The sequence below is a fragment of the Saimiri boliviensis genome, chromosome 8, assembly GCF_048565385.1.
Source record: "Saimiri boliviensis isolate mSaiBol1 chromosome 8, mSaiBol1.pri, whole genome shotgun sequence".
Lineage (NCBI taxonomy): Eukaryota > Metazoa > Chordata > Mammalia > Primates > Cebidae > Saimiri > Saimiri boliviensis.
The window spans coordinates 82,820,106-82,834,196 of NC_133456.1; the positions used below are offsets into that span (position 1 = coordinate 82,820,106).

General features: G+C 51.5%; 2 protein-coding genes across 2 annotated transcripts; one reads left to right on the plus strand and one right to left on the minus strand.

The window, feature by feature from the left end:
• Positions 1 to 3,637: 3,637 nt before the first annotated feature.
• On the minus strand, positions 3,638 to 11,045 carry LOC141585492 (uncharacterized). Its single transcript, XM_074405318.1, has 3 exons — positions 10,989 to 11,045; positions 9,882 to 10,884; positions 3,638 to 3,709 (listed from the first exon to the last, which is right to left on the minus strand). Exons 1-2 carry the CDS (start codon positions 11,043 to 11,045, stop codon positions 10,168 to 10,170), a joined length of 774 nt encoding a protein of 257 aa, XP_074261419.1. The 3' UTR covers positions 3,638 to 3,709; positions 9,882 to 10,167.
• Positions 10,429 to 13,605, plus strand: FAM43A (family with sequence similarity 43 member A). Its single transcript, XM_003927040.4, has one exon. It carries the CDS (start codon positions 11,395 to 11,397, stop codon positions 12,652 to 12,654), a length of 1,260 nt encoding a protein of 419 aa, XP_003927089.1. The 5' UTR covers positions 10,429 to 11,394; the 3' UTR covers positions 12,655 to 13,605.
• Positions 13,606 to 14,091: the final 486 nt, after the last annotated feature.

Consider the following 14,091-nt stretch of genomic DNA (forward strand, 5'->3'; position numbering starts at 1 on the left):
GTTCTCTTCCTCTTTATGCTGTCCCTTGCCTCATCCCAGTGTCTGAAACAGCAAGGGAACAGTGACGGTCTCAGAAAGGGTGCCAAGGTTGGCAAAAGCGGGGTGATGCCTTCACCATGTAACGTGGGGAGAAGAATACATCTTGCCCTCATTGTCATGAGAGAGTTGAGGGTACCACGAACCGCCACCTAGCAAATTCAGTCATCATTAGTCACAAAGACTACCAATACAAATGGAAATGTTAAAAATCATCACTGAAGACAAGATCCATGGCTTCTGCTTTAAACTTAATCATGCAGGGGTTAATGATTTCTCCTCCTTCCATCTTCAGAGGGGACACACCAGTCTTTACTGGTCCCTGCCTTTGGTGGCACTGAGGAGAAGGCTCGCTTGTAAGGCTCACGGTTTCACTGCTCTTGGCTTCCTTCTAGTACCCTTGCATTTCTGCCTGGGCCTTGTCCAAGATCCCACACAAGCAGCCCATGAAAGGACAGGCTGCAAGACAAGAGGCATGGTGAGGACATTTCTGGGAGCTTTGGTCACAGGGTGACCTCCAGAGTTTGTAGACCTCTGACTTGTCTATTGCTCCTCTGTCACTCCTGCAATTTCTTGCCATGGGCTCTGTTTTAATCTTTTGTCTTTTATATTTATTTATTTTCAGTGAGCTTTGTTGGAAACACAGCTTCTGTTTTGAGTTAATGATGTCCCTTAAAAAGATGTTCAGGCCGGGCATGGTGGCTCATGCCTGTAATCTTAGTGCTTTCAGAGGCCGAGGCAGGTGGATTGCCTGAGCTCAGAAGTTCGAGACCAGCCTGAGTAACATGGTGAAACTCTGTCTCTACTAAAATAAAAAAAATTAGCCAGTGTAGTGGTGTGCACCTGTAGTCCCAGGTACCTGGGAGGCTGAGACAGGAGAATTGCTAGAATCCAGGAGGTGGAGTGAGCAAAGATCACACCACTGCACTTTGGCCTGGGTTTCAGAGTGAGATTCTGTCTCAAAAAAAAAAAACAACAAACAAAAAACAAACAAACAAACAAAAAAACCCTGGTGGCTCGTGCCCGCAATGCCAGCATTTTGGGAGTCTGAGGTGGGAGGATGACTTGAGCCCAGCAGTTTCAGACCAGCCTGGGCAACATAGTGAGACCCCCATCTCTACAAAAAAAGTAAAAAAAAAAAAAAAAAAAAAAAAAAAAAAAACTACCTGCGTGTGCCTGTGTTCCCAGCTACTCGGGAGACTGAGATGGGAGGATCACTCGAGCATAGGAGGTCGAAGCTGTGATGAGCTGTGATCGTGCCACTGCACTACAGCCTGAGTGACAGAGTGAGACCTAACCCCTACTTGTGGATGTGCTTTTATTTGGAAAAAGCTCTTTTTTTTTTTTAGATGGGGTTTCACTGTGTGGTGCAGGCTTGTTCTCAAACTCCTGGGCTCAAATGACCCTTCTGCCTGGGCCTCCTGAATATTGGGATTACAGGCACGAGCCACTGTACCAGGTTCGGAAAAGGGTGTCTGCAGATGTAATCAAGTGAAGATGCACTCTTACTGGATTAGGAGGGCCCTAAGCCAATAACTACTATTTTAGAAAGAGAAACATTTGGCTGTATACACAGAAGACAGAGGGAGAGGCCATGTGATTCCAGAGGCAGAGATTGGAGCGACGTGTCAAAAAAACAAGGAACACCAACGGTGACAGGCGGCCATCAGAAGCTAGTAAGATGCAAGGAAGGATGCTGCCTTCTTGTAACCTCCCAGACAGGAAGAGAGTACATTGTGGTTTTAAGCCACCCATTTATGGCCATCTGTTATGGCCGCTGCAGGAAATTCACACAGCCTTTTTGTGATCTTAGAAATGAATGAGAATTTGATTAGCTCCCAAAAGGGAGAGAAGGGCAGCAGCGTGCTTGGGGTCCCTCAGTTAGTCAGGGCTTGGGGTGGGGGTCTGGATTCCTTCTTTGCCAATCTGTGTACCTGAGCCTTGGCTCTGATCATGGCAGGTCCCTGCTCTAGTGCCTCCAGGGACTCACCACAGTTTATGAGATGCCTCTGCCTGCCATTCAAGGCCATCAGGAGTTGGACCCTGGCATGACCCAAACACAAAGAACATAGGCCTTGGGGATCTTGGGCAAATTTCTTTTCTTTTCTTTTCTTTTCTTTTTTCTTGAGACTGAGTCTTGCTCTGTCGCCCAGGCTGGAGTGCATTGGTGTGATCCTGGCTCACCGCAACCTCCACCTCCCATGTTCAAGCAGTTCTCCTGCCTCAGCCTCCCAAGTAGCTGGGATTATAGGTGCCCACCACCACACCTGGCTAATTTTTGTCTTTTTAGTGGAGATCTGGTTTCCCCGTGTTGGCCAGGCTGGTCTCAAACTCCTGACCTCATGATCCGCCTGCGTCAGCCTCCGAAAGTGCTGGGATTACAGGGGTGAGCCACTGTGCCCGGTGGGCAAATTTCTTAACTCCTCCAAGCCATGGTCCTTTCCCTCTGTAAAATGAAGAGACTGGCACAGAGCTGACAACACTCTCAGGAGCATGAAACATTTGGACGGATCTGACTCAGCACAGTGCGTGACACACAGTAGGGGCTCAGTACTTTTGCGTTCCCTCCTCTTGCCCAGTTGTGTGATGTTCAACGCTAACTCCCTTCTTCGTGAGCCATTTCCTTCCTCTGAACTGCTCTCTCCTATCTCTGTCCACAGCAATCTGCCCATCCTTCCAGGCTTAGCATGAAGTCCACTTCCTTCCTGAAGAGGGCCCAGTCACTGTTTGACTACAGGTTATTCTGCCTGCAATGGGAAATGGGCTGCCAGAGGTTCCGAGACTCACGTGTGATCTCAAGCACCACAGAGACCCATCTCACTGGGGGAGGCCTGTGACAGTCATGCTTCACTCTAACGTCTTTAGGGGCAGTGAGAGCCACTGGCAAAGTGCCCTTTTGATTAAAGTACCCAGCAAGTGACCATTCAATCAAGTCACAGAGAGAAGTATGTTTAGCTGGTAGGGCTGCTCCTGTTGGCGTCATCAAATGAACCTGTGGGATCCAAAGCTGCTCTTCCTTGAGGGGGAGCGAAGGAAGGACATGGGTTCTACACATATGTCTTTAAAAGCTTTGGGCTTGCCGGGCGCGGTGGCTCAAACCTGTAATCCCAGCACTTTGGGAGGCCGAGGCGGGTGGATCACGAGGTCAAGAGATCGAGACCATCCTGGTCAGCATGATGAAACCCCGTCTCTACTAAAAATACAAAAAATTAGCTGGGCGTGGTGGCGCGTGCCTGTAATTCCAGCTACTCAGGAGGCTGAGGCAGGAGAATTGCCTGAACCCAGGAGGCGGAGGTTGCGGTGAGCCGAGATCGCGCCATTGCACTCCAGCCTGGGTAACAAGAGTGAAACTCTGTCTCAAAAAAAAAAAAAAAAAAAAAAAAAAAAAAAAAAAAAAAGCTTTTGGCTTTACTTTTAGCCACAGGAAAGGGCCCTGGATTGAGATTCAGGCCACATGAGTCCTCATCTTGGTGTGATCCCTAAATTACCTTATGGCCATGTGCATGCACTGCCAGGCCGTCAGTTTCCTCATTTGGAAAGTCAGGGGAGGTTGACTAGATGATCTCGAAGGGCCTTCCAGATAAGGCTTTTCCAGTTCTGACAGTCTGTGACAGTTCTGACAGTTCGTGACAGTCCGGTGACTTTGAAATAAATACTCACTGGCAATATTGTGCTGAATAATAAATAAAAAAGAAATAAACACATGGTTAAGTTTATTCTACAAACACTTGCCATACATTAATTTGGTGGCCAGCATTATGCTAGAAGCTGGGGATACAAAGAGTGAATAAAATATAGACACCACCCAAAGGGAGCCTGTAGTCTAGTGGGGGGTGGGCAGAAAGTTAAAGACGACATTATAGGCCGGCACAGTGGCTCACGCCTGTAATCCTAGCACTTTGGGTGGCTGAGGCAGGTGGATCACTTGAGGTCAGGAGCTCAAGACCAGCCTGGCCAACATGGTGAAACCTCGTCTCTACTAAAAACAGCAAAAACAACAAAAAAGGCCACGAGTGGTGGCTCATACCTGTAATCCCAGCACTTTGGGAGGCTAAGGCAGGTGGATCAACAAGGTCAGGAGTTCACCAGTCTGGCTAACATGGTGAAACCTCGTCTCTACTAAAAAATCCAAAAATTAGCCAGACATGGTAGTGCGCCTGTAATCCCAGCTACCCAGGAGGCTGAGGCAGGAGAATCACTTGAACACGGGAGGCAGAGGTTGCGGTGAGCCAAGATCGCGCCATTGCATTCCAGCCTGGGTAACAAGAGTGAAACTCTGTCTCAAAAAAAAAAAAAAAAAAAAAAAAAAAGAATGAGTAAAACCGGCCAGGAGAAATAGCAGGAGGAGGTCATTTCGGTTAGACAGAGCCACATAAGTCATGGCAGGGAGGGAAGAACCAGTCTCATGAGCATGGGAAGAAGTACAGTCTATCCTCTGTTGCTGCTTCATAAATCAGGAGTCCAGGAGAAGAGAATGAGGCTGGAGCCAGGGTAGGCGCCAGACCCGAACGTTCTCTTGTGTTATACTGAGCAGTGGGAGTGTATTCCGTGGCTCGTGGGAAGCCACTTTGAAGGTTAAAATGGGGGGAGGGAAAAGGTCGGATGTGTGGTTTGGTAAGTATTGAGGATGGCTTTGAGAGGCAGACGGAAGGGACGGGAGACTTCGAGCCCGGAGGAGGGAGGTGGGCTTGGGTGTAGACGTGCTGTTTGTAGATTGGCAGGGGCTGGAGGTTTCTCTAACTGCCTCGTTTTTGTGGGGGAAGCACCTAGTCAGTTCTGCTGAGCTCTGGGGGAGCAGGTGACTTTGGAAAACTGGTGAGAATTTAGGGTACGCGTTGAGGAGAGTGGGAGAGAAACAGAGTCAGGACAAGGGAAAGGGTGGCTGGGTGGGAGGTGTACTGCTGCCGGAGCAAACTGCTGCGAACGCAGTAGCCTAAATCAACACCAACTCACAACTCTGCGGGTTAGAAGTCCAACACGGACCTCACTGGGCTAAAACCAAGGTATCTAGTAGCCACTTTAAAGAAGCAAAAAGCCGGGCATGGTGGCTCACGCCTGTAATCCCAGCACTTTGGGAGGCCGAGGCGGGTGGATCACGAGGTCAAGAGATCGAGACCATCCTGGTCAACATGGTGAAGCCCCGTCTCTACCAAAAATACAAAAAAAAAAAAAAAAAATTAGCTGGGCATGGTGGCGCGTGCCTGTAATCCCAGCTACTCAGGAGGCTGAGACAGAATTGCCTGAACACAGGAGGCGGAGGTTGCAGTGAGTCGAGATCTCGCCATTGCACTCCAGCCTGGGTAACAAGAACAAAACTCTGTCTCAAAAATAAAAATTAAAATTAAAATTAAAAATTAAAAAATTAAAAAAATAAAGAAGCAAAAAGAAGGCCGGGCGCGGTGGTTCATGCCTATAATCCCACCTCTTTAGGAGGCTGTGGTGGGTGATCACCTGAGGTTGGGAGTTCAAAACAAAACAACAATTAGCTGGGCGTGGTGGTGCATGCCTGTAATCCCAGCTACTGGAGAGGCTGAAGCAGGAGAATTGCTTAAACCTGGGAGGTGGAAGTTACGGACTGAGCTCATACCACTGCACACCAGCCTGGGCAACAAGAGCAAAACTTCGTCTTAAAAAAAAAAAAAAGAAGAAGCAAAAATAAATAGTAATTTTTTTTTTTTTGAGATGGAGTTTCGCTCTTGTTACCCAGGCTGGAGTGCAATGGCATGATCTCAGCTCACCGCAACCTCCGCCTCCTGGGTTCAAGCGATTCTCCTGCCTCAGCCTCCTGAGTAGCTGGGACTACAGGCATGCACCACCATGCCCAGCTAATGTTGCATTTTTAGTAGAGATAGGGTTTCACCATGTTGACCAGGCTAGAGAAATAGGTAAAATTAATCTTAATAATTTATTTTATTTAATTCAACATACCAAAATACCATCATTCAATATATAATTAATACAATGTTATCAAGATTTTTTACATTCTTTTTGTTTTGCTACGTCCTGAAAATCCAATGTGTAGTTCATACTTGCAGAGCATGTAAATTTGGGTCAGCTCATTGGCCCAGTGACACATGGTTCAAGTGTCAGCAGCAGCCCGTGGGCTGGTGACTAAGTACTGGGCCATGCAGGTTGCAATGCTTTCCCTCATGTCCTTGCAGCTTCATCTCGTTCTGGTCTCTGCCCAGAGCCACCTTCCCTGGCCTTGGTGTCTAAACCAGCCACCTTCCCTGGCCATGCTGTCTAAACTGGCTACCTTCCCTTCCTAGTACTGCCTCCTTTGCTCCAGAGGCTTTTCACTATCTGGTATTTTATTAGTTTTTTTGTTCACTGTTTGCCCCATTCCCTGCCGTGCCTCCACCATACGCTGCAAATGTCATGCAGGCAAAGACCTGTCTATCTGTCCTCTTTAGTGCTGTATCCCCAGCAGCTCCGTCACATTTGTGGGAGACTCTCCATAAGTATTTACTGGATGACGCTGAAGATTCCAGATTCGTCATGTGTCATCTCTGAAGCCAGTGTCCTCTGAGTGGGATGCTGGAGGAGGGGGCGAGGGAAGGAGCATTATGTAAGACAGGAGGTGGGAGGAGGCCGATCCGAAGCCTCTGTGAGACGGAAGGCTGACTTCTGAATGCTGAGTTTGGGGCCGGGACTCTTGATTGCGGCATTTCCTTCCAGATGTGTAGTTTCAACCACAGGCTTATCCGGTTTGATGAGAAACCATCCCACCAAGCCTCATGTCTGCCTGCTACCAGTAGATGGGGCAGTGTCATTAGAAAACTGCACTGCAGTTTCTAACCTGCTTCCCAGCTCCACTTCGCTGACGGTCTGTTCTGGAATTGCCCTGCCTCAGATCTGTGATGTAGACTCCTACCGGGTGCTGCCAGCTCTCCCAGCTGAAGAAACGCAGCCTTAATTGTGGTGTGTGCTTCAGGTGGGGTGGCTGGCTTCTCCATAAAGTGAGGCAGGCGCTTGGGGCTGGCCCACGTCCAGGCCACAAGGGGACAGCAGGTTCTTCTCCTGGGTCTTTGAACACAGGTACAGAGCATGACTCACACCAGGGTGTTCACACTGGCCTAGAACCTTTCTGTTCTCCCAAGATTGCAAACAAGCTTATTAGGAAGGCAGTCAATCCATGACATAGCCTTGTCAACGGGAGCAGCTCTGTGGGCCTGTGCCACTGGGACTGGCACTCTGGCTGCTGCTCAAGAATGGGGCCACGAGTGGACTCCTTCTCCCTGCCTCTGTGGGCCACTGGCATCCATGCCACTGCACAAAGTGCAAAGTGGTACCTCTCAACAAGGCTGAGACCAGCCTCAGCTCCTGCGACTGCTCCATATTCCTCTTTTCCACACCCTCTTGAGCCTTGGAACTTGAAGCCATTTGGAAATGATCGCTGCTTGAACATGACGTCTGCTTTTGTGGAGTTTGGACTTCAAGATAATGGACCAGCTAGTCACTTAACACAGCCTCATTTGATATGTTCTTACCAGATTTTTTTTAAGATGGAGTCTCGCTTTGTCACCCAGGCTGGAGTGCAGTGGCGCGGTCTCGGCTCACTGCAACCTCTGACTCCTGGGTTCAAGCGATTCTCCTGCCCCAGCCTCATGAGTAGCTGGGATTACAGACATGTGTCACCACATCCAGCTAATTTTTGTATTTTCAGTAGAGACGGGGTTTTGCTATGTTGGCCAGGCTGGTCTCAAACTCCTCATGATCCACCCACCTTGGCCACCCAAAGTGCTGTGATTACAGACGTGAGCCACCATGCCTGGCCAATATTTGTATTTTTAGTAGAGACGGGGTTTCAGCATGTTGGTCAGGCTGATCTTGAACTCCTGACCCCAGGTGATCCACCTGCCTCAGCCTCTCAAAGTGCTGGGATTACAGGCATGAGCCACCACGCTCAGCCAGAATGTTTTATTCTCCTTCATTACCACTGCAAGACAGTCCAGAAATTTAAGAAATTAATGTCAGCGTAAATGGCTTATTATAGTCCTAACTCATTCCAGCAGCATGTCTGGTATCTCTCCATTGACCCCTCAGTGCAGCTGAGGAGTAAGGCACTATAGCTCTGGAGGAACGACACTATGGGGCCAGTTAGCCATGAAAAGGCCATTCCTTCCCTCAGAGACTATGAGGGCCGGACCAAAAACCACAATCAGGAAACTTTCTTCTTTCATTGTTACAATCATTAAGCTCCATCCTAATTATTACATGTGTACACATTTTCTTTCTTTTTTGAGACAGTCTAACTCTGTCATCCAGGCTCAAGTACCGTGGTGTGATCTCGGCTCACTGCAACCTCTGCCTCCCGAGTTCAAGGGATTCTCCTGCCTCAACCTCCCTAGTAGCTGGGATTACAGGTGTGCACCACCACACCCGGCTAATTTTTAGATTTTTAGTAGAGATAGAGTTTTGCCATGTTGGCCAGGCTGGTCTTGAACTCCTGACCTCAAGTGATCCACCTGCCTTGGCCTCCCAAAATGCTCGGATTGCAGGTGTGAGCCACTGTGCCTGGCCTTATGTATGCCTTTTCATGCTTCTATAATTTTGCTACCCTCTATATCCAGGAATTCCTTCAGTCTTTTCCTGTTTGCATAAATTCTGTTCATCTTTCAAAGGTCATCACCTCCATGAAGACTTTTCTGATTTTCCTAGTCACAGTGAATGCTTTCCTCCTCCAGCTTCTCATAGTGCTTTGGGTCTTTCTCATAGCGGTTAGCCCATTCTGTCTTCTTGTTCACATGCGTGTCTTGCTCATTAATTCTAGTTATTAAGTGCCTATTTGTACCACAATGGGGATACAGCATAGAACCTACAGTCCAGTGGAAGCCCAGACAGAGTTGGGTAAAGTTTACAATCTTCACTGGACTAGGACCTTCTTAAGGCAGGAATCCTGTCTGCTTCTAGCTCAGGGCCTGGCACTCAACGACTCTGAGAAACTGGAGTTGGAGTTCAAAGGAAGGTTAAAAGGTGGCAAAGGTAGAGGGTTAGGGAATTTCCAGGATTCGTTGCAGTGACTCTGGCGTGGAAGCCAGAGACATCAAAGATCCCCAGTGGACTCGGATGGTGGCAAGGGATCACTGTCCTTGTCCAGGACCAGCCTGGAGTTTGATGTCGGATCATTTGGACATTTATCCCACTCCAGCTATAAGTCTTTTTGCTTTGACTGAGGAGACCATAGAAGCAAGCAGGTTGTTTCAAGGGCCCAGAAATGAAACTGGCTAAGGGTGAAGCCAGCTGGAGGACTACAACTACACTGTCCAATTGGCACATGATAAAAGCAATACTGATGCAATTATCACTCCCATTGGAGGGTGGCCAGGTGTTATTTGTCACTCAAATAAAAAATGTCATTTGAATTTTTACTAGGAATTCTCATCCAAAATATGTCAATGATATATAATAAAACTGCATGAATGGCCTGGTGAAGTAAACTAACTACACACGCATTACTTAGAAATTGTATGTATCTCAGGCGGGGCGCAGCGGCTCACGCCTGTAAACCCAGCACTTTGGGAGGCTGAGGCGGGTGGATCACGAGGTCAGGAGTTCGAGACCAGCCTGGCCAAGATGGTGAAACCCCGTCTCGAAAGAAAGAGAGAGAGAAAGGGAGAGAGGGAGGGAGGGAGGGAAGAAAGAAAGAAAAAGAAAGAAAGAGAGAAAGAAAGAAAGAAAAAAATTGTATGTATCTCAAAAAATTGCTCTACCCTGAGGCCGACAGCAGGAGGGGGTCTTGCTGGGGGTTAGGATCGGGAAGCCCCTTATTCATTGATGATAGTCTACAGGATTCACTCCAATCATCTTACCATGCACCTGACTTTTCACTGTCTGCCGCTTACCTGTGAATTCGAGCCCCAAGACAGTGAAAGATAAGCCTTGGTGTTTTCTGTGCCTCTCTCTTTCTTTAATCGAATACAATTCTGAAAATAAGAATATTAAACAGCATCCAGTCATTCTCGGAGAGCTGTCACACAAGGAAGAAACCACTATTTTCCCAAACTTTTTGCTTAGGAAATTATAGCCTAGCCTATAATCTCATCTTCTGCCACCTACCCCAGAAGTTTCGATATAGACATACGTGTATTCATCTAGTTGCAATTCAGCCTGGGGGTGGAGTGTCAGGATTCAAGTCCTTTTGCTGCGGGGTAACCCCAGGTCCCAGTGATTTCCGTAGACAAAGAGATGCTGATAAATTTGTAATGTAATTGCCGGATTGGACCGGTCTCCCCGCTCCCTCGAGCAATGGCTGTCGCCGGGTCCCTTTAAGAGACCGGGAATCCGCTCGGCGTCGGATCCCGAAACAGATCCTCTTCTCTGCTCCTCCCCTGTCCCCGCGCGGCGAATGGTTCGCGCCGGCCTATATTTACCCGAGATCTTCCTCCCGGACTGCAAGGATGTGAGGCAGGCGAGCCGGCCATCGCGCGCTGCACTGGAGAGGGCGCGCTGCAAAGGCGGGCAGCCGACCGCGGAGAGCCGGGCAGCGGAGTTGGACACCGCCTCGGAGGGAAGAAATGAGGTAGCGGCGGTCCCCAGAGCCGACCATGCGCGCCCCCTGCCCTCGGAGCCCAGCGCTGCCCTGGCCAAGCCAGCCCGGACACTGAGCCGGCCGAGCGCGAGACCCCGGTGTCTGGCGGATCGAAGATGCAGTGAGCCTCCGCGGGACTGCTGCGCGGGGCCCGCCGCGGCCAGCCGGACCCAGCCTCCCACCGCACTTGGGGCCAGCTGCTGTCTCTGCGACCAGCCCGGTCGAGGGGCTCTTCGTCTCCAGCACCCCTTGGAGGTGGGGAGCAGCGGTCCCTGGGCACACTCGCTGTAGAGTTTCCGCGGGTTTCGGCCCCAGTCCTAGGGGTTGTGTGTGTTAGGGGACCCTCTTCGCGTTTGCCGAGGAGTTCCTGCATATTCTCGCACCATTCCGGTGCTGTTGCTGGGGCTCTCTTTATTTGCACGCGCGCCTCTAGCTTTTTTCCTGACCTTTTCCCCTCCACACTCGTTCTCTCTCGCATTTTGTGGCTTGCCTGAGACTCTTTGCCCTCGCTCTTGCCCAGACTGGGGTAAGTCTGTGTGCGCGTGCGGCCCCTCCAACCCCCCCCTCCCCGCGCCCAACACACACACCTTTTCTGCACACTCGAAGCTGAATATTTTCTTTTTTAGAAAATTTACCCCCACCCTCTGCGGGGTTCCTAACACTCTCTCTCCCCTCCTCCCCCCAACTCTCTACCCCTGGGCCACTCCCAGTAGAATTTTATTTTTCGATCTTGCCCGGGCCGAGCCCGGCTGGGGCCGGTGGCTCAGCGGGGCTCGCACCCGGCGCTCCGCCGCCGCCGCCCAGCTGCGCCGGGGCGCCCTCCGGAGATGCTGCCGTGGAAGAAGCACAAGTTCGAGCTGCTGGCCGAGTCGCCGCCGCGGCAGGCGTCCAAGCCCAAGGGCTACGCTGTGAGCCTGCACTACTCGGCGCTCAGTTCGCTGGCGCGGGCGTGCCCCGAAGGCGCGCTTAGCCGGGTGGGCAGCATGTTCCGCTCCAAGCGCAAGAAGCTGCACATCACCAGCGAGGACCCAACTTACACCGTGCTCTACCTGGGCAATGCCACCACCATCCAGGCGCGCGGCGACGGCTGCACCGACCTTGCTGTGGGCAAGATCTGGAGCAAAAGCGAGGCGGGCCGTCAGGGCACCAAGATGAAGCTGACGGTGAGTGCGCAGGGTATCCGCATGGTCCACGCCGAGGAGCGCGCGTTGCGCCGCCCAGGCCACCTCTACCTGCTGCACCGCGTCACCTACTGCGTGGCAGACGCGCGGCTGCCCAAGGTCTTCGCCTGGGTGTACCGGCACGAGCTGAAGCACAAGGCCGTGATGCTGCGCTGCCACGCGGTGCTGGTGTCCAAGCCCGAAAAGGCGCAGGCCATGGCCCTGCTGCTCTACCAGACGTCGGCCAACGCGCTGGCGGAATTTAAACGCCTCAAGCGGCGGGACGACGCGCGTCACCAGCAGCAGGAGCTGGTGGGGGCGCACACCATCCCGCTAGTGCCGCTGCGCAAGCTGCTTCTGCACGGCCCCAGCTGCTATAAACCGCCGGTGGAGCGTAGCCGCAGCGCGCCCAAGCTCGGCTCCATCACTGAGGACCTGCTCGGCGAACAGCAGGAGCAGGAGCTGCAGGAGGAAGAGGAAGAGGAGCATCCCGGGGGCTCCCCGGAGGAGGAGAACCGCGCAGCAGAGGGAGATCCAGCAGAGGAGGAGGCCGAGGCGCAGCGGGCGCTGGTGGTTGCCATGCACTTTGAGTGCGGGGACTTGTTGGACACCTTGGAGAATGGCCGCGGGGAGGCGCTGGGGGGCGGCGTTGGCTCCCTGGGCCCGGGGGCGGGGCCGCCGCCTCTCCTGCTGGGCAGCGCCTCCGACATGAAGGCCGAGCTGTCGCAACTTATTAACGATCTGGGCGAGCTCAGCTTCGGCAACGACGTGCGCACCCTGCAGGCCGACTTGCGGGTGACGCGCCTGCTGTCAGGCGACAGCACGGGCAGCGAGAGCTCCATCGAGGGCGGGGGCCCGGACGCCACCGCTGGGGACCGGTCGGGCCAGGCCGACAGCGCCAGCACCGATGAGTCCCACTCGAGCTGAGCTCCTCCGTGCGTCCCCAGCGCTCCACCGTGGCTACCCATCCGTGGCCCCGACAACCTCCCTGTCCCTTGCCCGCCCCCAGGAAAGGGGAAATGGGGCCTTTGGGGCCCAGGCCGAGAGTTCCCCCTGACCGCTCCCCCTACCTCCCCGCCCCCACTCCCGCCCTAGCACTTTGGCTCTGTGCAAGGCGGACTCGGGTTGCGCGTGGGAATGCGGTGTGATGTGAGAGGAGAAACGCCGCCAGGAGGGAGAGAGAGGCAGCCCTCTGGGGTGCGGGTGAAGGAAGGCTGGCTGAAGTTCCTAGTCTCAGGCCATAGGTGCCTGGCCAGTTTCCTGTTTGTGGGGCAGCTGGGGCCTGAGGAGGAGGGGTTCACTTCCTCCTCCCATCCCCTGGGAGCGGCCCTGCGCTGTCACTGACATGTCATTGAAAAAAAAGAGAGAGTATTTGCTCTCAAGGTGTTTGAGGCTTTAATGCCACCCCTTGGCCCTCGGTTCTTTTTGATGCAAGAGCTCGGGCTGTTTACCTCAGACTCAGACCCCTGAAACTCTGCCAAATTCCTCAAATAACTGTTTGGGGGGGTGGTGGGGGGAGATGAAAGAAAGTTGCATTTTGTTTACAGCTAAAGACATCTAATATCTTAAGGAGTTTTCCTTTAGAAACACACACACACACGAACACACACCCTTCCTCTTGCTCAAAAGATCTCACTCCATGATACTGTGTAAAATATTTTTGCACTATTGTGAAGTATTTTTGACTTTTTTCTGTACATAACTGTGTTCTCAGAGCTGATTGTTTATATCTTTTGCTGTGCAAAAGAAACATGTAAAATGTTCAGTTGTATATACAGAAATGTGTATAAAACATTTTGTTATTTTTTAAAAGTAGCACTGTTCTGGTTCTGTTTGCAGCCAGTGGGGAGAGAATAAAGAGGAAAATGTAACAGATCAGGTGAGCTTCTGGAACTGCTGTGTGGGAGTGGGAGAGACTGTCCAACCCTGGGTGACATAGGACAGTCTTTGGTCTTTCCTGTGCTTGGAGAGAATTAGGGAAGGAAGGTCCCCTTGACGCATCATCTGGGGCCTTCCTGGACCTCCACAAGTCCGGGTGCTGTGTCTGGGGCCCCCCTTTCAGGTATTATCCCGTATTTTTCACTCATGAAGTTGTGCGAGTCTGGTCTTTTTCTGGTCTTTTGGAGAGGCCAGGGTGAGTTCCTTATTGCACTCTCAGACCTGTGAGGTTATTTATGGAGGAGTGACTTTCCAGGTCAGCCGAGATTTTACCGCCTCGTCCTGGGGGCCGTACTACTAATCAAGTGTGAGGAGACTCCATTATCTTTTCCTTCACAAACAGCTCAAGGAGCTTTGAAGATGAACTAAGAACCCATAGAGGAGTTCTCTGAGAAGTGGGGCCATCTCTGTTTTTCCTGAGAGGAA